Below are 24138 nucleotides of genomic sequence, written 5' to 3'. Positions count from 1 at the left end.
CCATGCCATGTGGGGCCACCCAAGACGGGAAGGTCATGGTGGAGAGGTCTGACAGAATGTGGTCCATTGGAGAAGGGAATGGCAAACCACTTCAGTTTTCTTGCCTTGAGAACCCCATGAACAGTATGAAAAGGCAAAATGATAGGATACTGAAAGGGGAACTCCCTGGGTTGGTAGGTGCCAAATATGCTGCTGCAGATCAGTGGAGAAATAACTCCAGAAAGAATGAAGGGATGGAGCCAAAGCAAAAACAATACCCAGTTGTGGATGTGACTGGTGATAGAAGCAAGGTCTGATGCTTTAAAGACCAGAATTGCATAGGAACCTGGAATGTCAGGTCCATGAATCAAGGCAAATTGGAAGTGGTCAAACAAGAGATGGCAAGAATGAATGTTGACATTCTAGGAATCAGCGACCTGAAATGGACTGGAATGGGGGAATTTAACTCAGATGACCATTATATCTACTACTGCGGGCAGGAATCCCTTAGACGACATGGAGTAGCCATCATGGTCAACAAAAGAGTCTGAAATGCAGTACTTGGATGCAATCTCAAAAACGACAGAATGATCTCTGTTCGTTTCCAAGGCAAACCTTTCAATATCACTGTAATCCAAGCCTATGCCCCAACAAGTAACGCTGAAGAAGCTGAAGTTGAACGGTTCTATGAAGATCTACAAGACCTTTTAGAACTAACACCCAAAAAAGATTTCCTTATCATTATAGGGGACTGGAATGCAAAAGTAGGAAGTCAAGAAACACCTGGAGTAACAGGCAAATTTGGCCTTGGTATACTGAATGAAGCAGGGAAAAGGCTAATAGAGTTTTGCCAAGAGAACGCACTGGTCATAACAAACACCCTCTTCCAACAACACAAGGGAAGATTCTACATATGGACATCACCAGATGGGTCAACAGCAAAATCAGATTGATTATATTCTTTGCAGCCAAAGATGGAGAAGCTCTATACACTCAGCAAGAACAAGACCAGGAGCTGACTGTGGCTCAGATCATGAACTCCTTATTGCCAAATTCAGACTTAAATTGAAGAAAGTGGGAAAACCACTAGACCATTCAGGTATGACCTAAATCAAATCCCTTATGAATATACAGTGGAAGTGAGAAATAGATTGAAGGGACTAGATCTGATAGACAGAGTGCCTGATGAACTATGAACGGAGGCTCGTGCCACTGTACAGGAGACAGAGATCAAAACCATCACATGGAAAAGAAATGAAAAAAAGCAAAATGGCTGTCTGAGAAGGCCTTACAAATAGCTGTGAAAAGAAGAGAAGCAAAAAGCAAAAGAGAAAAGGAAAGATATAAGCATCTGAATGCAGAGTTTCAAAGAATAGCAAGGAGAGATAAGAAAGCCTTCCTCAGGGATCAATGCAAAGAAATAGAGGAAAACAACAGAATGGGAAAGACTAGAGAGCTCTGCAAGAAAATTAGAAATACCAAGGGAACATTTCATGCAAAAATGGGCTCAATAAAGGACAGAAATCATATGGATCTAAGAGAAGCAGAAGATGTTAAGAAGAGGTGGCAAGAGTACACAGAACTGTACAAAAAAGAGCTTCATGACCCAGATAATCACGATGGTGTGATTACTCACCTAGAGCCAGACATCCTGGAATGTGAAGTCAAGTGGGCCTTAGAAAGCATCACTACGAACAAAGCTAGTGGAGGTGATGGAATTCCAGTCGAGCTATTCCAAATCCTGAAAGATGATGCTGTGAAAGTGCTGCACTCAATATGCCAGCACATTTGGAAAACTCAGCAGTGGCCACAGGACTGGAAAAGGTCAGTTTTCATTCCAATCCTAAAGAAAGGCAATGCCAAAGAATGCTCAATCTACCGCACAATTGAACTCATCTCACACGCTAGTAAAGTAATGCTCAAAATTATCCAGGCCAGGCTTCAGCAATACGTGAACCGTGAACTTCCTGATGTTTAAGCTGGTTTTAGAAAAGGCAGAGGAACCAGAGATCAAATTGCCAACATCCGCTGGATCATGGAAAAAGCAAGAGCGTTCCAGAAAAACATCTATTTCTGCTTTATGGACTATGCCAAAGCCTTTGACTGTGTGGATCACAATAAACTGTGGAAAATTCTGAAAGAGATGGGAATACCAGACCACCTGATCTGCCTCTTGAGAAACCTGTATGCAGGTCAGGAAGTAACAGTTAGAACTGGACATGGAACAACAGACTGGTTCCAAATAGGAAAAGGAGTACATCAAGGCTCTATATTGTCACCCTGTTTATTTAACCTATATGCAGAGTACATCATGAGAAACGCTGGGCTGGAAGAAGCACAAGCTGGAATCAAGATTGCCGGGAGAAATATCAATAACCTCAGATATGCAGATGACACCACCCTTATGGCAGAAAGTGAAGAGGAACTAAAAGCCTCTTGATGAAAGTGAAAGAGGAAAGTGAAAAATTTGGCTTAAAGCTCAACATTCAGAAAACGAAGATCCTGGCATCCAGTCCCATCACTTCATGGCAAATAGATGGGGAAACAGTGGAAATAGTGTCAGACTTTATTTTTTGGGGCTCCAAAATCACTCTGGATGGTGACTGCAGCCATGAAATTAAAAGACACTTACTCCTTGGAAGGAAAGTTATGACCAACCTAGATAGCATATTCGAAAGCAGAGATATTACTTTGCCAACAAAGGTCCGTCTAGTCAAGGCTATGGTTTTTCCAATGGTCATGTATGGATGTGAGAGTTGGACAGTGTAGAAAGCTGAGCACGGAAGAATTGATGCTTTTGAACTGTGGTGTTGGAGAAGACTGTTGAGAGTCCCTTGGACTGCAAGGAGGTCCAACCAGTCCATTCTAAAGATCAGTCCTGGGTGTTCTCTGGAAGGAATGATGCTAAAGCTGAAACTCCAATACTTTGGCCACCTCATGCAAAGAGTTGACTCATTGAAAAGGACTCTGATGCTGGGAGGGATTGGGGGCAGGAGGAGAAGGGGACAACAGAGGATGAGATGACTGGATGGCATCACTGACTCAATGGACGTGAGTTTGAGTGAACTCCGGGAGTTGGTGATGGACAGGGAGGCCTGGCATGCTGAATTCATTGGGTTGCAGAGTCGGACACGACTGAACTAATATCCCACCAGGAATGAATCAAAGTTCTAATTGCTCAAAATGCTTGTTAAAGTATAATGTTAGGGAAATTAAAATGGAATTACTTTTGTTCAGGCTTCAGAAGTCAAGGAGCAGGCCTCTGACCAATTTCTGACCTTGCCTGGACTCTGTCTGGATTCCAGTTGGCCTGGGAGTACATCAATTGTTACCAGCTAGTCTAGGGGCAATTTAGATAAGAAAGGGAGTAGATATTGAAATTTCTTAAGCTCCTGAGAGCTTGGCCAAAGGCCCCTCCCCACCCCCCACAAGAAATCTTATGACTCACAAGGTCAAACAAATACCATTGTAAAAGTTAAAAAAAAACCTTACAGCTGCATTTTTGCATATAAATGGATGATAGTTTACTGTCTGGGATTATAAGGGAGAGCCCCCAGAAGCTGCAATTTGAAGTCTCACCCACAGGGTGCACACACCACCCAGGACCCTTTTCCCAACTGGAACTCCAGATTGCTGTTATTTGGGGACTTCCTGGTGCTGTTCAAGTCTGAATCTAGGTTGTCTTCCCAATTTGGTGGTATGTAAGCTGTTACTTCTATTGTTTCTATTTCTCTTCTTTTAATAACTATTTATTGAAATTATGTATATTGGATTGTATACTGACTGTATTATAGCTGAATTCTGTGCTTCCCTGGTGGCTCAGAAGGTAAAGATTCTGCCTGCAATGAAGGAGACCCAGGTTCGATCCCTGGGTTCGGATGATACCCCGGGCGAAAGGAATGGCTACTAATTGCAGTATTCTTACCTGGAAAATTCCATGGACAGAGAAGCTTGGTGGGCTACAGTCCAAAGAGTCAGATATGACTGAGCGCTTCTTTCACTTCTCATTGAAATTAAGTCAGATAATCTATTAAATAATAAGATTGTTTATTGTGTGTGTAATGTGTGGTTTCTTTTATTAGTGAATTCTTGGAACCTAAAAGGAAAGTAAAACTTGCTGCAAATGTTATCTGTACTTTGTAAAGCATCTGTTCAAAACTTATGTCCGTTTAAAAAATGATTTTTAAAAAACTTTGAGTTGGAGTTTAAGTATTCTGAATGTAAGTACTTTTAGATAAATGTATCAAGATCATTTTCCCCAGTCTGTGTTTTACTTATTTTCTTAATATTGTCTTCTGATTAACAGAAGTTTTAAATTTTGATGAACTTGCAGTTCAGTTCAGTCACTCAGTCGTGTCCAACTCTTTGCAACCCCATGAACTGCAGCACACCAGGCCTCCCTGTCCATCACCAACTCCCGGAGCCTACCCAAACTCATGTCCATTGAATAGGTGATGCCATCCAACCATCTCATCCTCTGTGGTCCCCTTCTCCTGCCCTCAATCTTTTCCAGCATCAGGGTCTTTTCAAATGAGTCAGCTCTTTGCATCAGGTGGCCGAAGTATTGGATGAACTTTAATTCATTAATTTTTAAAAATTGTATATTCTTCATCACTTACAGACCGTCTACATGCCTCATACCGTTTACCAGGTGCTTTATAGGAGTAGAATATAAAAAGTCATGTTCTTCTAAAGCTCTACATGAATGGCAATTTTTAGAAAAACTTTTAATGAATTTTTACAATATTGCTTCTGGTTTTTATGTTTTGGTCTTTTGACCAGTGAGGCATGTAGGATCTTAGCTACATTCTAAAGTGTAGCTAAGAACTCTCAACCCCTCCATTGGAAATCTGAAGTCTTAACCACTGGTGGACCACCCAGGAAGTACCTGAATGGCAATTTTTTTTTGTTGGTTGTTGTTAAACTGTTAAAAGGCCTTAATCCAGAATAGTGGTTCAAAATTTAACAGAGTATATTCAATACCCTTTAAACTTTAAAAATAGGATTGCCAGGCTTCACTTGATTTTATTTCATAGATTGTACCGTGCTGGTAGGTCTGGGAATCACGGAAATAGCAGTCCTTAAAGCTCAGCCAAATTTAAATTACTCCACCCACCATTTCCTCAAACGGGACAGGACATATTAATGGAAATAACCTGTTGGTTTTTAACATCTGCGTATTGTTACCACAAGTGCCTTTTACCGGTCCTTTGAAATAATTAATTAGAAACCACTGGAGAACTTTACCAAACGGATTCTGTTGTAATCAGGCATAACTCAATAAACTATTTCAGAATAGGAATCAATTGCATGGCCTGCGTGCTTTCCAACTGCTGGCTCTTGCTTTTCTTTCACAAGAGAAAATTGCAACAAGTCTTCACAGGAAGCTTTTTGTGGTTGTATCTATATTTCTAAGTTGGTTCTCCTAATGGTTTTGATAATGGACCTTATTTGGCTGGCAGTACAACATGAAACTTCTCATTGGGTATTTTCAAGACTGCCACGGGGAATCAGCTGCCAGTTTACTGCAATGTGGAATGCTGCACGAGATTCTGGGACCCGACTCAAAATGCTAATTTCAAAGGTCGAGTGAAGCTGTGGCTCACGTTTTCGCGTGCCTACGCTCTCTGCAGGCAGAACAAAGACCCGGTCCGAGGAGGCAGAGGCTTAAACCCATCTCAAATCTTTTTCCTCAGATAATTTTGGAATCATGCCTGAAATGCCGGAGAACATGGAACAGGTAAGAGTGAGCTATTCAAGAAAAGCAGTCTGGAGTTTTATAGAGTTTCTTTACAAGAATCCCAGTGAACGTCTGGGAACGTAAAAGCCGAAAAGGGTGTGTTTTTAAAAAAAGTCATTCATTTCTTTAAGACTTATAACTTTGGGACTTGGAATAATTAAACAGCTTTAATTATTGACCCTGTATGGAGAGCTCAGCTAAGTCTCAATCGACAAAAATAACCCAAAACAGCAGTTTCACTTAACCAGATTAAAATGCATTCATGTAGGTGAAGGTTCTATAGAAATAACGCTTTTATCTATAGTTGGGTGCTCCAGGCTTTCTTTGTCTTGGCAAGAAATGAACCTGCTTAACCTAACTTTTATCTCTAGATTGCTCTATTTAAATTTATAGACTTAGCCACCACACGAACTTGGATATTGTCTGTACAACAATGACGTTTTTATTCATGTAGAAACTTCCATTTTTAAAAAGGATGATTAAAACCCGATGTGCCCCTAGAACCATACCCAAGTTTTATCTGGCAAATATTAAACCAGATCCTCAAATGTAGGCAAGTAAACTTTTTGTTCCTCACTCCAGATAAGGCTGCTCTGAAAATCAAAATGCTAATTGCATATGCAAGTCCTTGAAATCGTCTTCGAGTAGGACAGAATTTTTTTTTTTTTGAAAGATTAGATTGCATTACCGTTGCAACTAGAAACTTCACAAAAATTACCACTTTTAAAAAACAATCAAGAGGATCTTGAATCTGCTCCCCCAACACCCACACCATTTCTTTGTTGTTTGCAAATTATGCATGGTTTCGCGTTGGAGCTTTTCTCTCAAGGACTCTAGATAATGCTAAATTGATTAACAGCCTGGAGTAAAACAAAAATAGAAAAGTGTGAAGGCTCAGTCTCTTGTTTCAGTTCAAAAGAAACTTTATTCTTACAGTAATTAGGAAATGAGTTCTTGTTGGGGGTTGGGTAGAAAAGAAAGTCACCGGACTCAGACGTGGAAAAAAATTTTTTAAAGGTTGCTTAATGTTGAGCTCTAAGATTAAACCAAAAATGGTTTATAAAAATATGTTTTAGAAAGACCCAAGCAGTAATCACGTTTGTGGGCGACTTTTTAAGGTTTTGGTATCCTGCGTGTCTGGACAAGAACAGTACAGATTTACGTACAAATTTGACAAAACCTATGAGATCCATGCGCGGGTGTTTTGCAAGTAAATTTCACGGGCATCCCGGCTTTTCGGGTTTGAACTGGAAATCCGTTGCAGTTGCCTAATAGGGCCGGTTTTGATCTGTCACTTGAAAAAAGCGTAATCCAGGTTGTAGAAGGTTCAGCATGACTCTCTTCTAGTTCTTTTACTTTTCTTGGTAGTGGAGGTTCGCCTCGCGTAGCTTGACGCTGCAACCTGTAAGGCGGTGCTTCTCAAAGGCTGATCTTGACTCCGGTTAAAGTTCACTAGAATGTAGGGTCCCAGTCATGGTTTAGTCGCAAAGTTGTGTCTGACTCTGCGACCCCATGGACTGTAGCCCGCCAGGCTCCTACAAGAACTCATTCAGCAATTACTGATAAAAGTCCGAGAATCCTTGCTTTGAAGGGGCAACCAAATAATTCGTCCCCCAGCCCCCTACGTGTTTTTATTTTTAACTAGTTAAGAGTTTGACACGTTCGAAATTTCACGCGTACTACTTTCTGGCATGCCAGAAAGACAAATGGGTTCTTTAAGTGTTAATGACGCAGATATGAATACTTATTATTTTTATTCCAGTCTCTCTTTCAATCTCTCAAGGAAAACTTAATGCTCTAGAGATACAGACGCGTTGTGCCGTCTCCTCGCCCCGCTTCACTCCTCCCACCAAGACTTTAAAGTGTTTCATCCCGTTTTATGGGGCTTCCCTTGTAGTTCAGTTGGTAAAGAATCCGCCCACAATGCAGGAGACCCGGGTTCGATCCCTGGATTGGGAAGATCCCTTGGAGAAGTAAAGGGCAATCCACTCCAGTGTTCTTGCCTGGAGAATCCCATGGACTGTAGACTGCCAGGCTCTTCTGTCCATGGAATCGCAAGAGTCAAACACGACTTAGCGACTACACCACCACCTCCATCCCGCTTTATGTATCACGTGCCCAGTTGATTCTTAGACACCGCACACAGTCTGGGAGATCCAATTCACTCCTTACCTAGTCGAGAAGGAAGAACACACAAAATATTGACCCCCGCCCCCCGTGTCCCCCTCCCGTCCCCTGCCGGCCTCTAAACAAAACTCGTATTCGCAGTTTAAGACCAGGGCCTTTGTTTTGTGTATCCCTTTAAGAGTTGGCGCGTGGGCTGGGAGCGTCCCGAACGCGCCCGCCTCCTTTCAGGGGCGTCGGCGAAGCGTGGCCAATCAGGAAGCGCGGTCTTGGCGGCGGAAGCCGGAAGCGGTGAAAGGGGGCTGGCCCGGACCTAGGGTAGGCGGGCCGAAGGGGTTGGAGCTGCGTCCCGCCGCGATCTCGGGCTGAAGGAAGTGGCGGTCGCTGCGGCGGCGGCGGCGACGACAGCGCAAAGACGGCGGGCATGGTGGGCCGGGAGAAAGAGCTCTCTATCCACTTTGTTCCCGGGGACTGCCGGTTGGTGGAGGTGAGGGAGTCGCCCCGGGTCTTGTGGGGTGGGGAGACGTCTCGGGGTAACCAAGTGCGCTGAGCGGGAAGAGTCTGGTGGCGGGGGCTCGAGTGGTTTTCCAGACGCATCCTCCCAGAGTCGGAGGACCCAGGAGACTAGGGCGGCGCCGCCGAGTTTGTTTACCTCGGTGCACACTCTTCTGTGTTTTGTTTCTCGGCCACTGCGACAGGAAATGATTAGGTCGGGTTTCACTTTCTAGCCTCCCGTCTCTCCTCTCAGGAATGAAGAGGGATTTTCCGAGCTGTTTTGACTTTTTCTAAATTTCGTTTTCATCCTTTGTTCATATCTTTTGATCTTAACTATTCGTATCTCTGAGGAAAAAAGGAGCCATGTGGCTTTTCAGAAGTAGTAACAGGATTGGAGATAAGAACTGAACTCTTAGTTTATGCATGGCACTGTTGTGCACTTTATATGCATTATTTGTTTTGTTCCATTTTACAGATATTTGAGACTAAGAGAGCAGGTCTTTGGTCCAAGTTCATTCAGTAAGATTGCAGCTGGGATTCAAATACAATCACTTTGACTGTCTCAGGCTTTGAACCACTGCAGAGATTGCACAAATCTCCTCCATAAACCCCAATCTCTATTTCATCCCAGGCCCCTCAGTATTCATCAGTCCATAGGATATTTAGCACTGGGGATAAGAAGAATGTTCATGCCAAGATCAGTATCTTAAGGATTTAAGAGAAGATGTAAGTGATGGCTATTTTTGAGAATGCAAAATTTTTACACCTTCAAAATATAGCATATTTAGTGTTTTCAAGTCATTTTGGGATTTGGGGAGTAAAGTTAGAATGGATGGGCTGTGTGATCTTCTGTTTCGCTCCTGTGTACCCCTCACAATGCTGAGTCCCTAAAGTTGCATATTGCTTGTTTATGTATGTGTGTATGTGCACTGGGCATGCATGTGTGTGTATATAAAGGTTAATCAGTTTTAACAGTGAGTTCAGTAGACAAATGAAAATGCGTTTTCCTTCATTCAAATTACACAACCAAAGGCTTGACACGATTTGCTTCTCTCAGAACCTGTAGTAGTGGGACTGTTTTATAGTTTATGTTAGAGGAATAAACTGTGGTGGTTCCTGTTCATATTACTGGCTGTGGGGTACAATAGAGTGACAGTGGGAGTTTAGACCAGGGTCACCTAGGTATTTTAAAAAGCTTCTCAAAGTCCAGGAGTGTCTACTCACAGATCTATCTCTAGGGGAATGTTGTGACAATCAAATAAATCAATGTGAAACTTTGCCAAATTGAAGAGGTTCTGAAAATAGCAAAGTATAATTATCACTAAAAGTTAAGAAGATCCTACTTTAGATATTTGTCATATTTCACTCTTGACTTTCTCTAGGACATTTTTAGTAGAAGTTAATCCAAGTGTGCTAAAGTAGAAACCACTGTCCCAGAGTGCTGTTTTGGACCATTTTGGAAGAGCCTTTTATTGTCCTGTACCTTAGAATTTGCTGTTATTTGATTTGATGGCATAATAAGAGCTATGACTCTTCATTTATTCATATGTACTTACTTTTTCAAACATTTTGTTGTGTGTGTGTGTGTGTGTGTGTGTGTGTGTATAAATCTGGTCACCTGGTGTTACTGAATTCTCTAAATCTGTGAGTTGATAGGAGAAGAGGCAGATGCAAATTAAAGTCATGTTTAATATACTTGACTCATAAGAATAAAAACTGAAAAATAGACTTTTCAGGAATACAGAATATCTTCAGGTCTTAATTATGCTTGTTAACTACGCAGCTTTTTGTTCCTCATTTAGAGTTCCTCAAGGTGTTGGACATTCTTGTGTTTGGCAGAAGTAAAGTAATTTATAGAGTAATGAACTGAAATTATTTTCAGAGGAATATTTCTCTGGTTTTAAAAAAAATCAAAACTGTGCTTTAAGATGCTTCAGGTGGAGTTCTGTTTATAGAGACTCAAAAATAGAGATATTTTTGTTTGACTTCTATTAATTTCAGAGTGATGTGTATTTTATTTGCCAGCCACCAAAAAACTTGCAATCCGAATGAAAACTTCTTGTTTTGGCTTCTATACTGTGACAGAACATGCTGATTGAGTCTCCAAAGAGAACTGTATGAAAAGAAGAAAAGTTACTTTAAACAAGACTTTCAGTTTATTCAGATATCTCCTGTGGGAAGGGTAATATGGAAAATGTTAGAATTGTAGGATTGTAAAGCTGTAAGAGCCTTAATCATCTGTCCAAATGCATACTTTTACCAGCAAGTCGCATTAGTAGAGTTGGAGTAACTTCTTAATGCCACAGTTTGTGGCAGAGAAGATAAAATTTAGTCATCAAAAAACCAAGTATAAGTTCAAAGGATTGAGACAAAACTCAGCATGCATTTGACTAGACGATAGATGGAAGCAAAAGGACACCAGTTGTGTTTCCAACCTTTTTCCTTTTACTGTGGGCAAAACCTGTGACATCTTTAGATTTAAGGTTCCTCGCTTTGGAAAACTCTCACATGAGAATTTGCAAGAAGAGGATTGTGCAGAATCTCTTTGTTTCAGAAAATGCTTGCACTTCAGTTCTCTGCTCTTAATACCAAAAATTACTGCACACTGACATCTTACCACTAGGGAACTATTGAAATATTTTCTTCCAGGGAGCTTACAAATTATCCCAGGCTGTACAGAGTTTGTATCTTCTCCACGCAACCACCCATACTGTTTTCAAGTGAAGAATATTATATGCCTTAAAGACCCTCGCTGTGTTTGTAACTTAATACTATATTTCATCAAATCTAAGATGCTCTCAATTGTGAGATTATCTGGACTGTTATTTTAAGATGCACTGAAAAGGCAAAAAAACTGCCAAACACATTTGTAAGATGCATCTTTATTTCCTTCATTTAACAGATAATAAATGAAGAAAAAATGTGCTTCACTCACCAGTGAAGTACACAGAGATCTTATTTTACTGCTCAGTAATTTCGTGGTTACTTCAAGCATGATGTTTGGTCTTTGACTTCTTTTTCTAGTTTTCCTTTTTAAGGGGAAAAGGGTAACAAGGTTGTTGCTTCTGGAAGGGTAAATGGCAGTTTGTTTTTATTTGTTTGAGTCAGAGCTATCTTTAGGAAGGTCTTGGATGTTCCTGGAATTCTCAAGTTAAGTTTCCAAATCACCAGCATCAGCACCACCTGAAAACTTGTTAGAAATGCCGATTATCAGGCCTCATTCCAAATCTACTGGATCTGAAAGCCTTCCAGTTGATTCCTGTCCTAGGCAATAAAGCCTATGAACCACTGATCCAAGAACCACTGTCTATTCCTTTCCTTCTTTAGAGTGACATGAGAAACTCAGAAGAAACCAACTCATAGGCCTTTTATAATATTTTCCCAGGGATCTTTATGGTATTTATCCTGTGCAAATTGTTTTCTGATTGTGTCTCTACTAAACCTGGCCTGTTTTAACCTCTTTAACAATTGCAGTCTTTGCAGGGCTGTTTTCTTGCCAAAAATTCAAAGAAAATATTTTGCTGGCTTAAATCTTTGTTTGCATAGATTGTTTTGACTTAGAGCCAAGTTTTGCAAGAGAGAGCCTAGATGAATTTTTCTTCAGCTTCTAAAACATCTTGAAACGGGGTGAACTAAGGAAGAAATACCTTTAAAAACTTAGCCTTTATTCTGTTTCTGGTTTCTGTTTCTGTTTCAGCCCTTTCATTTCTGGTTTTTCCTTTGATAGACATACTTGATTTAGGTGGCCTTTTTTTTTCTTCTCTTTCAAGTATAGTCTGTTAAATTAGCTGTCTTGAGGGCTAGGGAAAAAAGATCTTTGGTTATTGTGTGTATATTTAAGGTTTTTGACAGCTCAGAATTAGGTGACTAAACCAACATTTCAAATTTAAAAGGCTTCAGGTTGATACACTAATAAAAATTGTTTTTTGTTTTGAATAGTGTTTTCTTAATTCAAATGTCTGTGAGGATATTTGGCGTTAACCTGTCTTGGGAAGAAGGGAAATTTCTATGTAGAGATAATTGGAATTGTTTCCTAAATAGTAGTTTTTTTTTTTAATTTCAGTGTGAGGAATTTTTCCTTTTTCACAATAGTAACATAGATCAGTTTAAAATATTTATTTTTTTCTTATCCTCTACTTATGTTTTATTAGTTTTAACTGGTCTATATAGGTAAATTTAGAGTCAGTGTAGGAATATTTACAAGTTTAGTTAAACTTAGAATGTTAGTTCTGTAAGGACCAAATTTATTTTTCTTCCGCATAAATTTCTATGAAATATGAAATTCTCTAATTTGGACATATCCCAGTAATGAGGTTTAAAAGAAAACTTGAGATTAAAAATTGAAGAGCAAAACTGTCGGTTTGGAAACATGTTGGCGAAATAACCCTAATATTTAATCAGGGCAGAAATAAGTTAGCTTTAAACCTCATTTTTATAAATGGAAGAACATAAATAAAGTTGATGGTTATTACTACTTTGGACATCATTGATCCTAAAAAATAAGTTTTTCCATTATTACTGTTAGGAAATCTAAATCTGTTTGACTAGGTGATTCCTTACAGTATCATCTTAGGTTCTTTTTCTTGGGAAGGATTATTAAAACTTTCTCTTAAGTGACATACTTACTGATGCAGTTTGATTGATCTTCGTTCTAACTTAAGACTTATACATATGGGACGTGAAGCAGACAACTCAGACTTGAAATGTTTAGTGAATGAAGATGGTGGCTAATTTTGTTGAGAGGCTATTTTCAAATTAATTACTTCTTTTCTCCTCTTTCACATTTTAGGAGGAAGTTAACATCCCCAACAGGCGGGTTCTCATTACTGGTGCCACTGGGCTTCTTGGCAGAGCCGTGTACAAAGAATTTCAGCAGAATAATTGGCATGCCGTTGGCTGTGGTTTTAGAAGAGCAAGACCAAAATTTGAGCAGGTCAATCTCTTGGATTCTAATGCAGTTCATCACATCATTTATGATTTTCAGGTATGGTTTATTTTAAAGCATAAGTAAACTATTAAGGGGCTTCCCTGGTAGCTCAGCTGGTAAGGAAGAAACTATTAAGAATTGTCTCAGTTCAGTCACTCAGTCATGTCCAACTCTTTGCGACCCTGTGGACTGCAGCATGCCAAGCTTCGCTGTCCATCAGCAACTCCCAGAGCCTACTCAAACTCATGTCCATTGAGTCGGTAATGCCATCCAAACATCTCATGCTCTGTCGTCTCCTTCTCCTGCCGTCAATCTTTCCCAGCATCAGAGTCTTTTCCAGTGAGTTGGTTCTTTGCATCAGGTGGCCAAAGTATTGGAGTTTCAGCTTCAGCATCAGTCCTTCCAATGAACGTTCAGGACTGATTTCCTTTAGGATTGACTGGTTTAATCTTACAGTCCAAGGGACTCTCAAGAGTCTTCTCCATCACCACGGTTCAGAAGCATCAATTCTTCGGTGCTCAGCTTTCTTGATAGTCCAACTCTCACATCCATACATGACCACTGAAAAAACCATAGCCTTGACTAGACGGACCTTTGTTGGTAAAGCAATGTCTATGCTCTTCAGTGTGCTGTGTAGGTTCTTCATAGCATTTCTTCCAAGGAGCAAGCGTCTTTTAATTTCATGGCTGCAGTCACTATCTGCAGTGATTCTGTCTGGGTGATATAAAAATTGTTGTTCTCAAGGAAGTTATAGTACTTAAGCTCTAACCTATTAAGCAGCAATAGTATACAGTGCACATTTTTTCTTTTTTTGAGGGGGTGGAAAAGTATGTCATCCTTAAAAAATTAGGTTGAGATATAGGTTAACAAAAGGCAGAAAATTAAGCATTTTGTAAAAAGCTTCTGTTTGAGAATTACTCTTCTAAGTACCACTTTCTATGCAAATCCTTTTCTTGTTTTGAGGGTAAAAATATTTGCTGCTTTATTTTTTATTTTTAACTGGAGGATAATTGCTTTACAATGTTGTGTTGGTTTCTGCGGTAAAACTACACAGATAGCCGTGTGTGTGTGTGTGTGTGTGTGTGTGTGTATGTATGTGTGTGTATGTATGTGTTTATCCCCTCCCTCTTGAGCCACTCTCCCCATTTCTACTCCTTAAGGTTGTCACAGAGCAGTGCTCCCTATGCTAAATATAGCAGCTTCCCATTAGTTAGCTATTTTACACATGGTGGTATATCTGTCATTGCTACTCTCTCGATTTTGTCCCACCCTCTCCTTCCACTACAAATCCTTTTGAAAATAGTATCTGTTAACCTTACAACACTGCAAAATAGTTGTTCTCATATCTGTTTTTGTTGTTTAGTTGCCGACTTAGTGACCCCCATTGCCTGCAGCACATCTGAAGGACAGGCTTCCCTGTCCTTCACTATCTCCCAGAATTGGCTCAGACTTATGTCCATTGAGTCGGTGATGCTACCCAACCATCTCATTCTCTGTTGCCCCTTTTCCTCCTGCCCTCAATCTTTCCCAGGATCAGGGTCTTTTCCAGTGAGTCCGCTGTTTGCATTAGGTGGCCAGAATAGTGGAGCTTCAGCTTCAGCATCAGTCTTTCTACTGTATATTCAAGGTTGATTTCCTTTAGGATTGACTGGTTTGATCCCCTTGCAGTCCAAGGGACTCATTTCCGTTTTAGAGATCACAAAGGCTCAGAGAAGTTAAACAACTCGTTGGCCATGGTCGCAGAAAAGTTATAGAAAGAATTAGGTTTTGTTACAACTCTTGAGGTGAAATCGGAAATTCAAGTTCTTTCTAAAAATACGACCTAAAGAACATTGCATCAGAATCACTTGGAAAACTTGTTCTTATGTCTCACTCCCCAAAATTTTCATTCAGTAAGCCTGTGGTAGAGCCTAGGACTGCACATTTTAAGAACCATCCTAGCTTATGCACATGTAAGTTTGAAAGCAACTTTCAGATCATGCTTCTTCAAGCAGTTTCTGAGAAGGAGGAAGTTTCGTGTGTGGGCACATGAGCCCTTCTGATCACTGGTCTTCCCAAAACTTAACTCGGACTCAGCTCCTTTGGGAAGTAGATGCCCAGTCTCTACCAAGGACCTTCACGTTATACAGTATTGAAATGGTCTCTTTACATACCCTTTTTTTCCATTAAATTGTGAAATCCTTGATCATCACACACTGCTTAGCATACTTAACTGGCAATATAAGTTTTTATGGATGCTTAATTTTCTTTAAATGATGAAGTTAAGAGATTAGAATTTATGAATTTAATTTGCAATTGCTATTCCTCTCCCTTTCCCATAGACTTAACTAAATATTTAGGTCATATGAATTACATAAATGATTGCCCTTTTCTCCCGTTCAGATGAGGGGATGAAGCTTATTTTGATTTAGAAGCCTGGTTGTTGCCCCAGAGTTTTGTCTGATTTTGCCTAGGGATTGCTCGATTGCTCTTTCCTTCTCAGAGCCTATGTATATTTTTAAGGAAGTTTGAACGTTGAAAAAGGGAAGTGTGACAAAACCACATTAAAAATTAGATTCTTTAGTTGAAGGAATGTTTTAATAAACATGTTTCTATGAATTAACTTACTGTTAGAAGGCTATAATTCTTCTGTTTTTATTCCTTTTGGGGCTAAAAACACATCAATGCTTAACTTCTAGCCCCATGTCATCGTACACTGTGCAGCAGAGAGAAGGCCAGATGTTGTAGAAAATCACCCAGATGCTGCTTCTCAACTTAACGTGGATGCTTCTGGGAATTTAGCAAAGGAAGCAGGTAATGAAGACTTTATAAAATCTTCATAAAAATTAAGTGATCGTTGAGTGTGCAAATATTAAAATTTTGTAGATGGCTTATAAGAAATTTGTTATACTTTTGATGAATAAGCTGTTACAAATTCCAGTAAAGAATCAGGTTGTATAGCAATTTAATAGATTATTTTCTCTCTCTCTTTTTTTCTTTGGTAGCTGCAATTGGAGCATTTCTAATCTACATTAGCTCCGATTATGTTTTTGATGGAACAAACCCACCTTATAGAGAGGAAGACATACCAAATCCCCTAAATCTGTATGGCAAAACAAAATTAGAAGGAGAAAAGGCCGTCCTGGAGAACAATTTAGGTAAGACACATCTCTTTAGTTAGCTCCCTGACTCTTTTTGAGGATTCCTTTTTGTTTAAGATTTGTGTGTATGCGCGTCTGTATCTTAATTTTTTAAATACTTATTTAGTGGTTTTTCTTTACTTGGCTGTGCCAGGTCTTAGTTGTGATGTATGGACTTAGTTGCTCTGTGGCATGTGGGATCTTACTTCCTGGACCTGGGATTGAACCCACATCTCCTGCATTGGAAGGCGGATTCTTAACCACTGGACCACCAGGGAAGTTCCTGTTGTTGTTGTCTTTTTTTTTAGTCAAGGAGCATAAATCCATTGGAGAAAAACTAGGGAATGTAGTTAACAAGAAAAACAAGAATTTTTGAAATCCTGAAGAGTTTATGAATCCTTTCAGATCATTTCCAGTATCAGTGTGTACATGAATACCATTATAGATAGAAAGTAAATCAGATTTTTGTAATCTTTCAAAAAAAAAAAAGGTCAGTATCATTTTTCTTAGATTGCAGTATTCTGTCATTTGTATGGTTAATTTTTTCCCTGTGTTTGTATATCCACAGTCATTTGTATGGTTTTTCTTTTTTCCTATGTGCTTTCCTGTTACCCCAGGTGTTTCTTGACTTCCTACTTTTGCATTCCAGTCCTCTATAATGAAAAGGTTTGTATATATACACACACACATTAATGTGTTAATTATAAAAGAAATAACCTCCTTAAATTTTTTTTTTTTTTAAATCTAAAACTGTAGAGTTTTCTTACAGTGCTTCCTCAGAGAAGCACTAAATGTGGTTATGGAAGTGTTTTTTGTGGATTTCTAAACATCTGTGCATATTGTTTTATAAACTGATTTTTCTCCCCCCACATACATGCATTTCAGTTCTTACGGAGCCATCTCTAGGATATCTTTTTCATATCAGTGGCTGCATAATATCTGATTTAATGATCCTTTGCACTGAAACTATTGCCTTAGACTGTACTACATCCTTGAGAAACATCCCCTACTATACATACCATATACAGACTGTAGGGTTTTTATTATTAATATAAATTATCCTTTGGAAATCATCTTTGAATATATATTAGTATACAGCTGACCCTTGTACAGCTTGGGGATTAGTGTTGCCATTCCATGCGTATTTGGAAATCCATGTGTAACTTTAGATTCCAGAAACTTAATTGCTCACAGCCTACTCTTGACAGAGGGTCTTCCCTGGTGGCTCAGTGGTGAAGAACCCTCCTGCCAAAACAGGAGATGCAGGTTTGATCCCTGGGTCAGGAAGTTCCCTGGGAGTAGGAACTGTCAACCCATTCCAGTATTCTTGCCCGGGAAATCCTGTGGATGGAGGAACCTGGTTGGGCTGCAGTCCATGGGGTCGCAAAAAAGTCAGACACAACTTAGCAGCTAAACAGCAGCTCTTGTCCCAAACCTTACTAAAACAGAGTCAATTTACACATATTTTGTGTGTTATATGTATTATATACTGTTCCTAAAGTAATCTTGAGAGAAGAAAACATTAAAAAATCATAAGAGAAAATACATACAGTATTGTATCAACACTGTAAATTTACCTCATTTGTTTACAAGATGAATCATCCATCAGTAACTACACTAGTGTTGTTTTAGATGGTACAAAACACTATACATGTCATGTATTACTAAGACCACACATCAAAAATGAAGATAATCTGAGAAGAAATTTATATTTATTTACAGGTATGATTCAGGAATCAGTAAGGAAGAAGCAGTAAATGGTAGCCTAGTATAATTAGTAACGATTGCTTCATGGTAGCCTTGCCCATACACTAGTGAATGAATCATTATAAAACTATTGGCATAGGTATTACAGTCATTCATCATACAGCTAAATACTGTTAATTTTTTTTTTTTAAAAACCACTTACCTGTGATGATAGACTGATACAGAGTTTTTCTAGTTACAAGAGAGATGAGGCATACTGTATGGTAATGTAACTCTTTGAAAATGAAGTTATGAAACATTAAGAAAACACATTAACCTTATGTTAGCTATCACTCACCTTATGCCTATGTAAGGATAGGCTATCCACTTCAGTACATCTTATCCATGATATTTTGCATGAAAAAAAGTTGCGTATAAATGGAACCACACTGTTCAAACTTGTGTTATTCGTAAGTCATCTGCCCAGCTCTTTAGTAAGTTAATTTAAAATAGTTTTCATTGAATTTCAATTAGTGTAAATTATCTAGTCTGTTATAACTCCTTAGTATTGACCCACATAAAATACCTCATAATTCCTTAGTCAGTGATTTCGAGGACTGTGTGGCGAACACTCATATACACTTTATACAGATTTCACCAATTGTTAATGTTTTGCCATATGTTTTACACGTACACTGTTTTTTTTCCTGAACTCATAGAGAATTAGTTGCATTTCACCCCAAAGTACTTCACCATGTATCTTCAAGAAGGATGTTCTTCACATAATTACAATGCAGTTATTACACTTGGGAAATTTAGCATTAATGCAATACACAATCTATGTAGGAATTTTGTCCCCCAAATGTCCTTTATTGCATTTATTTTTTTAATCTAGGAATAATCAGGGATCACTTGTTGAAATTGTCATGATCAGTTTTATTTTTAATGGCCACAGTAATGAAATTATATAATTATAAAAATATCCTACACGACAGAGACATTTAAAAATATTCTAGATCACATTTGTTTAAATAGGTGAGCTGTGTCATTCTGGTATATTGCATGTTTTCTGTGATAATGTATTTTAAATCTACACACTCTGATCTTACAGCAAGATTTAAGAACCAGTGAGCTTTGAAATATTATCTGCTTTTATTACTCTCTAGGAGCTGCTGTTTTGAGAATTCCTGTTCTGTATGGAGAAGTTGAAAGGCTTGAGGAAAGTGCTGTGACTATTATGTTTGATAAAGTGCAGTTCAGCAACAAGTCCGCAAACATGGACCACTGGCAGCAACGGTTCCCCACACACGTCAAAGATGTGGCCACCGTGTGTCGTCAGTTAGCAGAGAAGAGGATGCTGGTGAGAATCGGAGTGCTTTTTTAAACGTGTGGAAGGACACCAAGCAAAAGTAGTTGGATAGTAGCTGCATTTATGAATAATAAAAATTTTATGCTGTTATATTTGATTTTTTTTCTCAAATACTATAGACTCCATTTGTCATTCTCTTACTGCAAGATAACTGAAAACTTGTATTTTTCTTTGCCTGATGTCTTGTAAGAAGCCTGTCTTAAGTACCGAGTAACGTCTATTTAAGATCTAGGTAGTGGCACAGAAGAACCTTAATTGTTTCAGCCACTGTAAGAATAATTTACAATTATTCTTTTAGATATTTGAAAAATAGCTCATTTTAAGTATTTGTAAAAGTTAGAGCTAAATAGAATATCTACAGAAAGGAAAGTTAGAGACTGAGTTATTTTAGAATATTTATAGTAGCATGATTTTTTTTTAATGCATCAAATTTGTGTATTTTTTAAAAATATGTACCATGACAATAAGGATGTTATGACTAATTAACTCATCTTGAAAAATGGTTCTGTTAAGTTTTGGTGTTAGCTTCTTAGGATAATTGAAAATGCTAGTTGAATTGGTCTGTGTTTCTTAAAAATCTGTAATGATTTTAGGATTTCCACTAAATCAGAGCCACTAACAGTTTATTTTAAAACAATTCTTAAGGCTGAATTCTAAAATTGATTTCCATTTTTAACTGGGGAGATTTATAGAAATTTGATTTTAGATATCTTATTTAGAGCATTCCAGAAAGGTACGATACATTGTATATCCTGGACCTGTTTAAGTTAGTTGTCTTGTCACAGTTGCTATTCCACTCAACTCAGAAAGTTTGAAACCAGTTTGAACTATTTGTGTCCTTGTCAGGATCCATCAATTAAGGGAACCTTTCACTGGTCTGGCAACGAACAGATGACTAAGTATGAAATGGCGTGTGCAATTGCAGACGCCTTCAACCTCCCCAGCAGCCACTTAAGACCGGTAAGTACATGGCATTTAGAACCTTACTTGGGAATTCCCTGGCAGTCCAGTGGTTGGGACTCAGCACTTTCACCGCTGAGGCCCAGATTCAATCCTCGGCCAGGTAACTAAGATCCCTCAAGCTGTACTCAGCCGAAACAAACAAACAGGTAACCTTCTTACTTCTTGGAAGTCCAGGTCCATCACTGTTGTGTTCTATGGATAACATTTTTCTTGTTGTTTAAAAGTATTCAGTTCAGTTCAGTTCTCAGTTGTGTCCGACTCTTTGCGACCCCATGAATCGCAGCACGCCAGGCCTCCCTGTCCATCACCAACTTCTGGAGTTCAGTCAAACTCATGTCCATTGAGTCGGTGATGCCATCCAGCCATCTCATCCTCTTTCGTCCCCTTCTCCTCCTGCCCCCAATCCCTCCCAGCATCAAAGTCTTTTCCATGAGTCAACTCTTTGCATGAGGTGGCCAAAGTACTGGAGTTTCAGCTTTAGCATCACTCCTTCCAAAGAAATCCCAGGGCTGATCTCTTTCAGAATGGACTGGTTGGATCTCCTTGCAGTCCAAGGGACTCTCAAGAGTCTTCTCCAACACCACAGTTCAAAAGCATCAATTCTTCAGCACTCAGCTTTCTTCACAGTCCAACTCTCACATCCATACATGACCACTGGAAAAACCATAGCCTTGACTAGACGGACCTTTGTTGGCAAAGTAATGTGTAAAGTAATGTATAAAGTAAAGCTTTTCAATATGCTATCTAGGTTGGTCATAACTTTCCTTCCAAGGAGTAAGCGTCTTTTAATTTCATGGCTGCAGTCACCATCTGCAGTGGTTTTGGAGCCCCCAAAAATAAAGTCTGACACTGTTTCCACTGTTTCCCCATCTATTTGCCATGAAGTGATGGGACCAGATGCCATGATCTTAGTTTTCTGAATGTTGAGCTTTAAGCCAACTTTTTCACTCTCCTCTTTCACCTTCATCAAGAGGCTTTTTAGTTCCTCTTCACTGTCTGCTCTGAGGGTGGTGTCATCTGCATATCTGAGGTTATTGATATTTCTCCCTGCAAACTTGATTCCAGCTTGTGCTTCTTCCAGCCTAGCGTTTCTCATGATGTACTCTGCATATAAGTTAAATAAGCAGGGTGACAATATAGAGCCTTGATGTACTCCTTTTCCTATTTGGAACCAGTCTGTTGTTCCATGTCCAGTTCTAACTGTTGCTTCCTGACCTGCATATAGGTTTCTCAAGAGGCAGGTCAGATGGTCTGGTATTCCCATCTCTTGAAGAATTTTCCACAGTTTATTGTCACCCACACAGTCAAAGGCTTTGGCATAGTCAATAAAGCAGAAATAGATGTTTTTCTGGAACTCTCTTGCTTTTTCCATGATCCAGCGGATGTTGGCAATTTGATCTCTGGTTCCTCTGCCTTTTCTAAAACCAGCTTGAACGTCTGGAAGTTTACGGTTCATGTACTGCTGAAGCCTGGCTTGGAGAATTTTGAGCATTACTTTACTAGCGTGTAAGATGAGTGCAATTGTGCGGTAGTTTGAGCGTTCTTTGGCATTGCCTTTCTTTGGGACTGGAGTGAAAACTGACCTTTTCCAGTCCTGTGGCCACTGCTGAGTTTTCCAAATGTGCTGGCATATTGAGTGCAGCACTTTTACAGCATCATCTTTCAGGATCTGAAAGAGCTCAACTGGAATTCCATCACCTCCACTAGCTTTGTTCATAATGATGCTTTCTAAGGCCCACTTGACTTCACATTCCAGGATGTCTGGCTCTAAGTGAGTGATCACACCATCGTGATTATCTGGGTCGTGAAGATCTTTTTTGTGCAGTTCTTCTGTGTATTCTTGCCACCTCTTCTTAATATCTTCTGCTTCTATTAGGTCCATACCATCTCTGTCCTTTATCGAGCCCATCTTTGCATGAAATCTAATCAAAGTGAACTTTGCTTGTATGTTGGCAGTTTCCATTGTTAAATTTCTCTAAATTGCCATGTGTAAAGGAGCCCATGTGTATTGGTGAAGTTTATAGAAAAAGTGCTTTCTTGATTGTGGCAGATGCTTTATTTATTTTTCTAGGGATCAAATCATATTCCTTGTACTGAGGGCAAAGGGAGATAGAGAATGTAAAACCTCATCAGTGGGCTTCTCATTTATTTTTGATTTTGTGTGTTTGTTTTAAAGATAACCGACAGTCCTGTCGTAGGAGCACAACGTCCGAGAAATGCTCAGCTTGATTGCTCTAGATTGGAGACCTTGGGCATTGGCCAGCGAACACCATTTCGAATTGGAATCAAAGAGTCACTCTGGCCTTTCCTCATTGACAAGAGATGGAGACAGACGGTCTTTCATTAGTGTATGTGTGGTGGTGGGGGTGGTGGTAGTGTTTTTTAAAACAAGAAGTCAAGAAGTCATGGCACTTTTTAAAGAAAAAAGGAAATAGTTTTGTATGAGTGCTCTTCGATTGTGACTCATGGTCTTTCAGGTAAATGATGCTCTTGCACAAGTGAAATTGTCTAGGGAAATTTAAGGGCAATAATGCCTCGTTTGAAGTAATGATTTTCTCATTTTGTTCTGCCTCAATTTGCTGTGTGAATATAGTAAATTATGATTTTCAAGTATTTGAGAGCCAGGATGAAACACATCTGCTGTAGACTTTTGGGGGGGGCAGGGGGAAGAAATGCATTGTTCATTCCTATAAATAACCTCTACATTTTCAGGACTTTTACAACTGTTGATCCTTTTATGTTTTAAATTGTGTTAAATGGCATACAAATCATTGATGTTCATTGTTTGCTTTGCTTGAGTTCAGATCAAAATGTTTGAAGAAAGAAACTTTATTTTTGCAACCTAAGTGTAGTTTTTATGCTTGAGATATTTCAACATGTTATGTATATTGGAACTCCTGCAGCTTGATACCTCCTGCTTTTGTAGCAGTGAATGGTGAATGTTTGAGAGAGAGAATGTGTGTATGTGAATGTATTTTTTAAATATATATGAAACTGTCCTTTTCACTCCATGTCACTAAGTGATATTTCATATGTGCAGTTATACTAATAGTAATGGGCCTTGTAAGTCTTTTGACATTCATGAATAATAATAAATATATACTGCTGGCATGGTAATGCTTAGTTTTCTCGTATTTATTTCTCTTTTTTGAAATGTAGGGACCAGATATCTAAACTGTTTTGTTGCTATAATTTTAAAAATTTCCTTCTTATCATGTAAAATTACCTTATCTGATGCAGAATATAGTTAATGTACATTAAAATACAAAGCACAGTAATAAAATGAGCCCTGGTGAATCTACCACGTGAAATCTAGAATGTTACAGACACTGTATTTACTTGTACCCACTGATTTTTCTTAATGAAAAGTAAATAACTATACTCTTGTAATGTATTTACAAAGAATGTTCCTTTTGAAGAATGCAGAGTATTTGAATGTGTTTTCTGTACCAGGTAATAGTCAGGTTACTTTGACCTCAACAGTATTTTTGGTCCTTAATAAGGAAGCAGAAAGAAAGAATAACAAGTGAGCCTTGGCTTCTTTTCAGAGTTCAGTACAAATCCAGTTTTCAGATTTTATGATTTCACTTGTGAAGTATTCTTTCCCTAGATTATAGTCTTATTTCATTGGACAAAAACTATTTATTTCTAATTTACTTAGAATTTGGGGTTTAGAGGGGATCAGGTCTGGGTGATTTGGTTAAAGCCTCAGTTCCCAAATGATGTTATGCTTTAT

At 39.0% G+C, this 24138-nt stretch overlaps 1 protein-coding gene across 2 annotated transcripts; it reads left to right on the top strand.

Annotated features, from left to right (window-relative positions):
• The first annotated feature begins 5312 nt into the window (after positions 1–5312).
• MAT2B (methionine adenosyltransferase 2B) lies at positions 5313–23519 on the top strand. 2 transcript variants are annotated; one of them, XM_025292281.3, is made up of 7 exons: positions 5313–5719; positions 13128–13322; positions 15944–16058; positions 16250–16402; positions 19237–19430; positions 20286–20399; positions 22579–23519. In XM_025292281.3, exons 1-7 carry the CDS (start codon positions 5690–5692, stop codon positions 22747–22749), a joined length of 972 nt encoding a protein of 323 aa, XP_025148066.1. In that variant the 5' UTR covers positions 5313–5689; the 3' UTR covers positions 22750–23519. The 2 variants fall into 2 exon arrangements, with proteins under 2 accessions (XP_025148066.1, XP_006067765.1); XM_006067703.4 differs by lacking the exon at positions 5313–5719 and adding an exon at positions 8168–8330.
• Positions 23520–24138: the final 619 nt, after the last annotated feature.

This window comes from Bubalus bubalis, chromosome 9 (assembly GCF_019923935.1).
Source record: "Bubalus bubalis isolate 160015118507 breed Murrah chromosome 9, NDDB_SH_1, whole genome shotgun sequence".
NCBI lineage: Eukaryota > Metazoa > Chordata > Mammalia > Artiodactyla > Bovidae > Bubalus > Bubalus bubalis.
The sequence above is the reverse complement of the archived record's forward strand: the minus strand, read 5'-3'. Positions and strand labels throughout refer to the sequence as shown.